The sequence below is a fragment of the Erpetoichthys calabaricus genome, chromosome 3 (assembly GCF_900747795.2).
Source record: "Erpetoichthys calabaricus chromosome 3, fErpCal1.3, whole genome shotgun sequence".
Taxonomy (NCBI): Eukaryota; Metazoa; Chordata; class Cladistia; order Polypteriformes; family Polypteridae; genus Erpetoichthys; species Erpetoichthys calabaricus.
This window is the reverse complement of record NC_041396.2, coordinates 306,192,357-306,204,675: the sequence shown is the minus strand read 5'-3', so window position 1 is coordinate 306,204,675 and position 12,319 is coordinate 306,192,357. Positions and strand designations below refer to the sequence as shown.

The following is a 12,319-nucleotide window of genomic DNA, read 5'->3' as shown; positions in this document are numbered from 1 at the left end:
TCTGAGAGTCCTTCAGGTGCCTTTTGGCAAACTCCAGGTGGGCTGCCATGTGCCTTTTACTAAGGAGTGGCTTCCGTCTGGCCACTCTACCATTCAGGCCTGATTGGTGGATTGCTGCAGATATGGTTGTCCTTCTGGAAGGTTCTCCTCTCTCCACAGAGGACCTTTGGAGCTCTGACAGAGTGACCATCGGGATCTTGGTCACCTCCCTGACTAAGGCCCTTCTCCCCCGATCGCTCAGTTTAGATGGCCGGCCAGCTCTAGGAAGAGTCCTGGTGGTTTCGAAATTTCTTCCACTTACGGATGATGGAGGCCACTGTGCTCATTGGGACCTTCAAAGCAGCAGAAATTTTTCTGTAACCTTCCCCAGATTTGTGCCTCGAGACAATCCTGTCTCGGAGGTCTACAGACAATTCCTTTGACTTCATGCTTGGTTTGTGCTCTGACATGAACTGTCAACTGTAGGACCTTCTATAGACAGGTGTGTGCCTTTCCAAATCAGGTCCAGTCAACTGAATTTACCACAGGTGGACTCCAATGAAGCTGCAGAAACATCTCAAGGATGATCGGGGAAACAGGATGCACCGGAGCTCAATTTTGAGCTTCATTGCAAAGGCTGTGAATACTTATGTACATGTGCTTTCTCAATTTTTTTATTTTTAATAAATTTGCAAAAATCTCAAGTAAACTTTTTTCATGTTGTCATTATGGGGTGTTGTGTGTAGAATTCTGAGGAAAAAAATGAATTTAATCCATTTTTGAATAAGGCTGTGACATAACAAAATGTGGAAAAAGTGATGTGTTGTGAATGCTTTCTGGATACACTAACTCTGGAGAGGGCAACATACAATACAGCGTTTTACACGCTGCATACAGCGATTCACATCCACGACAAATAGGATTCTTCTTAGATGGTGCTGTCGCATCCATCCTCGCTCTCGAAGCATACACACTGCTTGGTCATGTGCCCGCTCGCAAGAGCAACTAACAGAGACCCGCCCACCAACTGTAAGACCATGTGATACCCCTCGCAAACTGTTCTACACGCCGCATACAGCGATTCACATCCGCGACAAACATGCTTCTTCAGAGGTGCATGTGGAGTGTAGCACAGACAAATGCGAATGACGCCCTGCTCTGTGAGTTGCTGCGTCCGAGATGGTGGGCGTGGCTCTGCGAGTTGTCATCATATCCAATGGTCTTAGAGTTGGTGGGCGTGGCTCCGTCCTGCGTGCTTCCATGGGTGTCTTGCTTGCGCTGGCGGCAGCTTAGTGAATTATATAGATTATTTTTAACCATTAAAAAAAAAAACTATTTTATGTGGAAAATTAATTCTGTGACCAGCTTGACATTAACTACTTGAATAAATTACACTCTTGCAGGTACAGTGGAACCTTGGATTGTGAGTAACTTGGTCTGCGAGTGTTTTGCAAGACAAGCTAAAAAATTAATAAATTTTTCTGGACAACCGAGCGAGGTCTTGCAATACGAGTAGTCCGTATACGCTTTGTCTGCCGAGCGTCACGTGATCACAACTGAGCCGATGGTTCTTTTCTCTCTCTCGCTGTCGGATTGTGGGTAATCGTCTTCTATGCTAGTTCTCAGTCAGTGTGCCTCACTCATACAGTCAACATCCGTACGAGCGTATACTGTTTACTATATCATGCTGACCACGTGTGTGTGTGTGTTGTAACGTGCGAGTCCCCGTCTTGCACCCCAAAACACGAAGCCGAGTCTCAGTACTTTAGCGACACCAGCTTTATTCAGCTTGAAACAGGAACAGCACGGTTATTTATTGTAGTGGGAGTCTGCCACTCTCCTATAAACAGACACAGCAGTCAGGCAGGGTCAGTGGGGGCAGGTTAATGGGCAAGTAGTACTGTGCCCTGCGCATTTATAACGTGCCCTGTTTCACCCATCCACGGCAGGCGCTTATAGCATGTCCGCGATCTTTTCGGATTCGCTTTTATGCCGAACTGCTACTGCACTGGGAGACTGCGATTGCTTTGGGACGTTCTTCCGCGTGTCGTCCCGTTGTGGACGAATCCCAAAAGAGTTTAGAAACCTTACAGTGCGTAAAGCATTTTTTTAAATTTTGTGTCCAAGTGTAGTGACACTTCAGGCAAAAGCAACCATCACTGGAGAGGCTCCTTGTTAAAGTCGCAAAAAAAGAAGAAGATTCCAGTGAGCCAACAGATTGCAGGGATAGTTAGAGTGAAAGTCAACCACACAATAACCTTCCTCCTCCTCCTCCTCCTCTCTCACACCAGCCACGATTCTTTTCAAAGGTAAAGTGCAAGTTAATTTGTTTTACGTATTTTACTTTCTATTAATCATTTTTATATGAATATTTTTGGGTTGTAGAACAAATCATCTGAGTTTCTATTATTTCTTATAAGGAAATTCACTTTGATATATGAGTGCTTTGGATTACAAGCACGTTTCCGGAACAAATTATGCTTGCAAACCGAGGCACCACTGTAAATGAGAAAGAAAATAACAATAATTCTTTACATTTATATAATACTTTAAAGAATACTGAGAAAACAGTGAGTGGGGAGCCACTTCCACCACCACTAATGTGTAGCATCCACCTGGATGATGCAATGGCAGCCATTTTTGCACCACCACATATTAGCTGTTAGGTGATGACGGGGTGAGTGAGAGACAGTTCGCCAATTAGAGACAGGGGAGGATTAGGGGGCCCGAGATTATTTTTGTGCCACTTTGGTATAAATGCATCTTTTTTCTAAAGATTCTTCATAATAGCCAGGGTTTGGTGGGATATCCCCCTCTCATAGCTGGCTGTTGTGGTAGGCGATTGGGATACACCCTACTGCTTTCAAAAGATACCCAGGGATCTTTAATGACCACAGAGAGTGAGGACTTCAGTTTGACATCTTATCCAAAGGACACCATGTTGTACCCGTCACTGCACTAGGGCATTGGGATCCACACACAGACCACAAGGTAAGTGCTCCCTTCAGGCCTCACCAATCCCTCATACAGCAACAACCCAAGCTTTTCCTAGGTGGTCTTCCAGCCAAATACTGGCCAGACCTGATCATGCTTAGCGTCAGGTGGATGATCTGTGGTCAAGTGCATGTGGTATGAAATGCTTTTGAAATGATCAAATATATGGACAACTTAATGAAAATTAGTCAAACAGTATGATCATCTGACAAAGAATAGAGAAACAGTAATGTATTTAAAAAAAAAAAGAAAAAGAAAGAAAACAGACGATTTGTTAAAATATTTACAGTCTAAAGGACTTACAGCCCCTGGTAGTTTTTCATATGTCACTGACTTTGTATGACAATTGGAACTGCAGTTATCCTCACAGGTGGCACAGTGGTAGTGCTGCTGCTTTGCAGTAAGGAGACTGTGGAAGATTGTGGGTTCACTTCCTGGTTCCTCCCTGTGTGGATAGAGCTTTGAGTACTGAGAAAAGCGCTACATAAATATTAATAATAATAATTCATTACGTCAGGTGTCCATGCTTATCTTATTGGGTCACTTAGTGTCCCGTGTAGAGTACAGTGAAATTCACACCGTGCATCGCAACAAGGGGACCAAGGTTCATGTCCCTACTGGGAGTTTCAATGTATTCCCAGTGTTTAGTGGGTTCCCTCCCACAGTCCAAAGATGTGCACATCAGGTGGACTGGTATTGTTCAAATTGGCCCTAATGTATGTGTGAGAGTGTGTGTGTGTGTGTGTGTGTGTGTGCTCTCCTTGAGACAGACTGTCACCCCATCCAGGTATTATTCGTGCCTTGTGCCCAGTGATTGCTGGGATAGGCTCCAGCTGCCCCACGATCCTGCCCTAGATAAGCATGTTAACAAGACGGATTGTGCTAAACAACACACAACATGATGGCGCTCTGTAAAGCTGCAACCTCAGTGCCAGAGAGAGATCTACCCAAGCCAGCTCCCCGTTCAGCACTGCAACCTGGCATTGGGAATACTTCAATTTTACATACACCAATTAAAATGGCATAAGGCTACCGTCCATTACAAGTGGGTTACTTCTAAGAACATTTTAGGCTACAATTCCAACCAACATCTTGCCCACCCTGGTACCAACTGCTCTGGTTTTACTCTCCTACTGACTGATCTCCTAGTCTATCGCCACCACTTTATGCTGGGCTGTTGCACTTTCTCGATTTATGACCTATAACAATTACTTTTCTATTTCACATGACATTAGAAAGTCTACTGGGCTGTCACATCTCCCATTACTGTAAGTCACCGACTCCCAACCTGGGGGTCCCGACCCCTGCCAGGGGTTGCCAAAGCCTCACAGTGGGTCACAAGGGTTCTATTCAATAAGGGCGTGCACAAAAAGGCGAGCTTCAAAAGGGCGAACTCAATTGGGCGCGGCGAATAAAGGCAAATGCAACAAAATTATTACAGAAAATTTATTACATAAAGGCAATGATTGAATGTATAAAAAGGCGAAAGCAATTGAGGTCGCCCTTTTGAAGCTTGCCTTAATTTACGCGCGCCTTTATTCGCTGCGCCCAATTGAGGTCGCCCTTTTGTGGCGTGCCCTTATTGAAGGATACCGATCATGAGAGACCTCTCTATTTTAAGGGGTGCAAAATTTATTTATTTAAATATTTGTTTATTTAATGTGTCTAGGCATTTAATTAATGTTTGTGTAACATAAACAACTAAATTTGTAGAAGTTTGTATTATTTTTTTATAAAAAAAAAATAAACATCACGATAGTAGACAAGAGTAGAAGGAGATAAGGCACAAAGTGAAGACAGAGGTGTCGAAAGCTAAAGAAAAGGCGTATGATGAGTTGTATGAGAGGCTGGACACTAAGGAGGGAGAAAAGGACCAGTGGGCTACAGAGAGAGGGGCCGAGCTGGGAAAGATGAGCAGCAGGTTAGGGTGATAAAGGATTAAGATGGAAACGTACTCACAAGAGAGGAGAGTGTGACGAGCAGATGGAAAGAGTACTTTGAGAGGCTGATGAATGAAGAGAACGAGACAGAGAAGAGGCTGGATGATGTGGAGATAGTGAATCAGGAAGTGCAACGGATTAGCAAGGAGGAAGTAAGGACAGCGATGAAGAGGATGAAGAATGGAAAGGCCGTTGGTCCAGATGACATACCTGTGGAAGCATGGAGGTGTTTAGGAGAGATGGCAGTGGAGTTTTTAACCAGATTGCTTAATGGAATCTTGGAAAGTGAGAGGAGGCCTGAGAAGTGGAGAAGAAGTGGACTGGTGGGCCGATATTTAAGACTAAGGGGGATGTGCAAGACTGCAGTAACTACAGGGGGATAAAATCGATGAGCCACGGCATGAAGTTATGGGAATGAGTAGTGGAAGGTCAGATAAGAAGTGAGGTGATGATTAGTGAGCAGCAGGATGGCTTAATGCCAAGAAAGAGCACCACTGTTGATGGAGAAGTTTAGAGAAGAACAAAAGGAGTTGCATTGCATCTTTGTGGACCTGAAGAAAGCATATGACAGGGTGACAAGAGAAGAGCTGTGGTATTGTATGAGGAAGTCGGGAGTGGCAGAGAAGTACATAAGACTGGTACAGGATATGTATGAGGGAAGTGTGACCATGGTGAGGTCTGCAGTAGGAGTGACGGAGGTGGGATTACATCAGGGATCAGCTATGAGCCCTTTCTTATTAGCAATGGTGATGGACAGGTTGACAGACGAGATTAGACAGGACTCCCCGTGGACTGTGATGTTTGCTGATGACATTGTGATCTGCAGGGTGAGGAGACCCTGGAGAGGTGGAGATATGAGAGGAGAGGAATGAAGGTCAGTAGGACCACCAAGACAGAATACATGTGTGTGAATGAGAGGGAGGTCAGTGGATTGGTGAGGATGCAGGGAGTAGAGTTGGCGAAGGTGGATGAGTTTAAATACTTGGGATCAACAGTACACAGTAATGGGAATTGTGGAAGTGAAGAAGAGAGTGCAGGCAGGGTGGAGTAGGTGGAGAAGAGTGTCAGAAGTGATTTGTGACAGACAGGTATCAGCAAGAGTGAAAGGGAAGGTCTACAGGACGATAGTGAGACCAGCTATGTTATATGGGCTGGAGACGGTGGCACAAGAGACAGAGCTGGAGGTGGCAGAGATAAAGATGCTAAGATTTGCATTGAGTGTGACGAGGATGGACAGGATTAGAAATGAGGACATTAGAGGGTCAGCTCAAGTTGGACGGTTGGGAGACAAAGTCAGAGAGGCGAGATTGCATTGGTTTGGAGATGTGCAGAGGAGAGATGAGGGGTATATTGGGAGAAGGGTGCTAAGGATATGGCTGCCAGGGAAGAGAAAAAGAGGAAGGCCTAAGTGAAGGTTTATGGATGTGCTGAGAGAGAACATGCAGGTGATGGGAGTAACAGAACAAGATGATGAGGACAGAAAGATATGGAAGAAGATGCTCTGCTGAGGCAACCCCTAACGGGAGCAGCCGAAAGAAGAAGACGATCGGCAATGACAAGGACACTATTTGCATCATACGATTAGTATTCACAGAGCGGAGCTAGCATGCAAGCTAATCTAACCACAGAATTACGAGGTAAAACAGTTAAAGGGCTTTTTGAAAAATTGCCAAGTGTCAGGGAGAAGACAGTACTGATTGTCTCAGAAATTAAAAAAGGACTTATGAAGACAGTTATTTGGAGTTTGGTTTCATTTGCGGCGAGAAACTGGCGAATGAAAATATGAAACCCTGCAAACTGAAGCGACACCAGACTACCAAACACCCGGACACGGTGGGTAAACCCAGGGAGTTTTTTTTCTCCGAAAAAAAGAAACTGTGATAACTAACAGGCCCCAGAATATTAGGGGAAAAAGTGTTGCCAGGGCTGGAAGTGACCAAAAGCAGGCAACTATTGCATCGTTTGAGTGCTCTCTCGTTATTGCACAAGCCAGAAAGCCACATAACATTGCAGAGACACTTACTAAACCGGCTTGCATTAAAATGGCAGAAATAATGTGTGGACCTCAGGTCGCTAGCAAATTTAAGACTGTACCACTATCCACCAACACAGTGAAAGACAGAAATGATAGAATGGTGGGAAACGTTGAGAACACACTGATAGAAAATCTCAGAACAGGCCTGTTTTCCATCCAGCTCGATGAGAGAGAGGAGGCAATACTGATTATATATATATATATATATATATATACACACACACAGTAATCCCTCGCTATATCGCACTTCGTCTTTCGCGGCTTCATTCTATCGTGGATTTTATATGTAAGCATATCTAAATATATAACGCAGATTTTTCGCTGCTTCGTGGGTTTCTACGGACAATGGGTCTTTTTACTTCTGGTACTTACTTCCTCAGTTGGTTTGCCCAGTTGATTTCATACAAGAGATGCTATTGGCGGATGGCTGAAAAGCTACCCAATCAGAGCACGCAGTTAAGTTCCTGTGTGCTGCTGATTGGCTCAGCGACGGAGTGCTGCATTAACCAGGAAGTCTCATCTCACTCATTCAGCATTAACGTGACCCTGCTACTGCTTCAGGAGCCGTGTCCAAGAGCCAACAGTAGATGCAAATGATTGCAGAAAAGGTAAAAGTTTTGGATATGTTGAAGGAAGGAAACAGCTACACCGCTGCAGGACACCATTACGGCATCAATGAGTCCACGATTCTTTTTATTTAAAAAGGAGGAAAAGCATATAAGATCTACGGCCGCAGTGTCCTTTAACCAGGGCGCAAAACAAGTTGCAAGTGGACGTGATAAGGCAGTAGTCTGGATGGAATCTGCTTTAGGGATTTGGATTGAAGAGTGCTGGAAGAAGAACAACGGCGGTGCTACACAGTCACTTGAAGAGGCTCCTTTAGAAGAGCTGTGACGCGTTCCTTTGTTGTGCAGTAAAATTAAACTCATCGTTATCGGACAAGTCGTCATGTCATTGTTGGTGAGTAACCATGATAAATTTTCTACGTACTTAGTACATGTATGTACGTTTAGTGTCACTGTACACACATTTTACTGTATACAATTTTTCTTGCATTGTACGTATTTATTGCTGGTGGCCTGTCTGTCGTAATGGCTGTAACATATGTGATATTGGAGACGCTCGATATCTTTAAAATAATGTTTAGGTTTTACTGTATATAAACTGTGTTTACATACATAATTTCAACGAATCTTATCCAATATCTAAGAGAATACAAAGGGTTTATGCTGTATAATTGTGCGTGAAATGTTTATAATAGTGTGGGAGAGTTTATAAGGGCTTAAAATATATAAAAATAACCATATAAACATATGGTTTCTGCTTCGCAGATGTTCTTATTTCGCGGGTGGCTCTGGAACGCAACCCCCACGATGGAGGAAGGATTACTGTGCATGTGTATATTATATATATATATATATATATATATATATATATACACACACATACATACACATATACACAGTATATCGACAAAACCGAACTGAAACAAGACATTCTTATGTCTGTCAATCTAACAAACCACCACACAAGGAGAAGATATGTTCTGTGTTGTTGACACATACTTCACAAAACACAATCTTCCCGATAATAATTTAGTTGCATGCTGCACAGATGGAGCTGCCTCTATGATGGGAAAGAATAAAGGCTTCAACAGTCGTTTGAAAGAGAAAGCGCCCCCCTGCACGATACACAGACAAGCTCTGGCCAGCAAACACCTCTGTGAGGAACCAAATGAAACCTCAAAGACCGTCGTAAAAATTGTGAACTTTACTAAAGCTCGTCCAGTCAACAAACAAATCATTGCACAGCTGTGTGAGGACGAGACCCACCAGACACTCCTCCTCCATACTCAGGTGCGCTGGTTGTCCCGGGGCAAAATGCTGGAGCGTTTCATTGATCTTCAAAATCCGATAAGAGACTTCCTGATCCTCCATAACCAGAAACTACTGGAGGAAATGACAGCCGAGTTTCTAATCAATTAATTAATTTCTTCAATTCCACCCGGGGGGGTAAACGTTAACATTATATAAAGTTATTGTCTGTTTTTACCTGCATTACTATCACTCTTTAATTTAATATTGTTTTTTGTATCAGTATGCTGCTGCTAGAGTATGTGAATTTCCCCTTGGGATTAATAAAGTATCTATCTATCTAATTAAGACATCATACCTGGCGGAGATATTCGGTCTCCATAATAATGAAACAAACAAACGCATGCAGGGCGCAGAGACCAGTACTAATGGTGTGGAAGGAAGCAGTGGATGCATTTTTGCGTAAAGTGGAGTACAGAAAGAACAAACTGGTGAAGAGGGATCTACAGCCCTTCTCTTTAAATAAACAAGCAGGGGGGGAAAATTATCCAATTCCTTGATCCGCCAGTTCACCCACCACATGGAGCCGCTTCAGGAGGAGATGAAATCCCGGTTTTCAGACATAAATGAACACGTCGCAAAAGACGCATGGGTGATGGACCCCTTTCTCGCGAAAGAGGAGGATGTGGAATATCTTCAGGCTGAGGATGAGCTCATGGATATTACGTCAAATTCTCTCTTGAAGAAATTCTATGATGAATAAGGATACATGCGGTTTTGGCTTGTGAAAGGACCTGGCATCGCTCCAAGACTTGTGCTTTACACAACCACCAAATTCATCTTGCCGCTCGCAGCGACATACCTATCAGAGCCTGCTTTCAGCACTCTTGTCACCATCAAATCAAAGGCACGCAACAAGCTTGACGTGCACTGTGACTTTCGTTTGGCTGTCACCAAAATCACACCTGACATCCCATCACTGGCCCAAGAGTTACAAGCCCAAAGCTCACATTAAATGCCATTCTGTTTGTAGCCTTGAAAGGGAACAAGTTAATGTGTCACAAGTTCATGTAAACATAGGAAAGACTGGCTGATATATTGCAGTATTCACAGAAAATAATCTGTTCAGAAAAGTAATACACAATGTTAAGCGCGTTATTGCACATTATGCTCACTGTTTGGCTTCAATTTACATGTAGCCTATTATTGATACTGTTATGCAATGAATATAAAAGATTAAAACAATTCAAAAGTGCTAGGGCTATTTTATTTTTTCTTGGTAATAGTGTTTGTCCGGGATGGGAGAAGGTGGGGGGTCGTCAAAATAGTCACTGGGGTCCCTTGGGGGGAAAAAAGTTGGGAACCACTGCTGCATTTACACAAGTGAAACTGGCCGAAAGTGACTGCACGACAAGAGTGGAGCAGCAGTCGGGATGTTTGACCAGAGGGCTCCCTGGCAGCTCTTGCCAATGCAGATGCTTAAATGGCAGACTAATGCCTGATGGACGACCGGTGCCCTCGACACCTGCACTCTCCCCATTCTGACGGCACTTGAATCCCTAACCACCGACTCGCATGTCAGCAGTCGTTGACACACTGAAAGCACAGCAGACATCAATGGACACACCTGACGGCTCTGATGGGGACACGAACATCGCCCTCACAATCACGCGGAGAGCGGGCGCCCGGTCATTCTGGGCTCATACCTGTCACTTGTTCCCAGATGGACTCCTCTTAAGACTCAAAGACGCGACTTTTTAGGCTCGCCGCAAGTGCGCACGCCTCGGACTCGACATGCACCGACTGTCTTTACGGGCCCACACGCTCCGGTGTTCAGAGATAAACGTTTACTCTGTCTGCCAGGTCACAGGCGGTCCCTTTCCAGACACGCTCGACTCTCACAGATACTTTGGACGCCTTGCTCGCTGTCCTTTTCTCACAAGCTTGCGGCGTAACAAACACTCAACAAGACTCACCTGGCCTCGGATAACAGGGTCCGGTAGGATCTCGATGCCGTATTTCATCTCATTTAGCTCCTCTAAGTTGAGCAGCGCGACAGCCGACAAGAAGAAGAAGGAGATAAAAGTCCAAAAGCTCCACAGCTCCGCTCCCCGCGACATGGCGGAAGCCATCTTCCGCGCTCACCACTCCGTCTCCTTGTTTCACGTGCCACCTACGCGTCCCTCATTGGCTGGAACTCACGCTAGTCGTAGTTGTCCCGCTTTCATTGGTGCACTGCTGCATAAAGCTCCGCCCTCCACAGCTTCCTCTATTTATTTTGTTTTGCCTTTCAAGCCCTGGGAAAGATTGGCAGACGATAGACCAATAGAAAGACGAGATTTGCCGAGAAAGCCCGGTCTCATGGGGAGTCTGGGCAAAAGGATAAACCCGGCAGCCAATGACCGCTTCCGTGAGGTGCAGGAGGAAGGGATAAGTGAAATCAGTGAAATTTGATTGGTAGGCGCTAGGAAAGCAGGGCGGGAACCCCGGAAAAAAGACAACTTTTATTTTTATAGCAAGTTTATTCTTAACCCTGCTGTGCTACCCGTAAAACGGATTGAAATCTAAGCATTCAATGTAGACCAAAGTGTTAACATTCTCAGTGCACCATCTATTGGAATGTACTATTTATCGCATGTAGGTATAAATGCATTGCATTTGCCATTCCAGTGATGGGCCATCTGTTGGAATGGCGATGCATTTTATTACTACAAACGTTTGTGATGCAACATCTATTAGAATGACAAATGTAATAAATATTTTTCTGTTATTTGCCATTTGGTATTGCACTCATAAAAGCAGTGTTGATGTTTCTGATAGATAGATAGATAGATAGATAGATAGATAGATAGATAGATAGATAGATCAAGTTCACGCAAGCACTTTATTGTCAATGTGTAACACAACAAAATTACTTTTTGTGACAGCCCCAAGGTGCATTTAAAGAAAAGTCAAATAATTCCAAATATATTGTATACAGTGTTAAGTGATCAAGTAACCAGAGCAAATTATTATTGCTCAAAGTACAGCAGCATAAATTGTTATTGCACCTGTTAATGAATAGTACATTACATATTATGTATTGTATTACATTAGTATATTGCACATTACCAATATAGCTTATTGCACATGTTCAATTAAAAATGATCTCAGACTGAGGACATTCAGAGTTCAGAAAGTTTATGGCAGATGGGAACAAGCTATTTTTTAGTCTGTTTGTGCATACATGGATTGACCTAAAGTGTCTGCCTGACGGGAAGAGCTCAAACAAAGAATTTCCTGGGTGAGTTTTGTCCTTGAGAATGTTTTTGGCCCTTCTCACACAGCGAGTCTTATACAAGAGTTTGAGTGATGGCAGTTCAGTCCCAGTAATGGCCTCAGCTGTTTTTACAACCTGCTGCAGGGTTTCTTTAGCAGCCTTGGTGCAGCTGTTGGATAGATAGATAGATAGATAGATAGATAGATAGATAGATAGATAGATAGATAGATAGATAGATAGATAGATAGATAGATAGATGAAATACACTATAAAATAGAAAGCGATAGAGGGATGAAAG

General features: G+C 43.8%; 1 protein-coding gene across 2 annotated transcripts in view; it reads right to left on the bottom strand.

The window, feature by feature from the left end:
• os9 (OS9 endoplasmic reticulum lectin) overlaps positions 1-10,941 on the bottom strand; it is a 185,520-nt gene extending 174,579 nt beyond the window's left edge. Inside the window, exon 1 of one of the 2 annotated variants that reach the window (XM_051925377.1) lies at positions 10,739-10,941. In XM_051925377.1, coding sequence (XP_051781337.1) covers positions 10,739-10,894 — 156 coding nt within the window. In that variant the 5' untranslated portion in view covers positions 10,895-10,941. The remainder of the gene's footprint in view (positions 1-10,738) is intronic. The other variant, XM_028798671.2, reaches the window with a different exon arrangement.
• Positions 10,942-12,319: the final 1,378 nt, after the last annotated feature.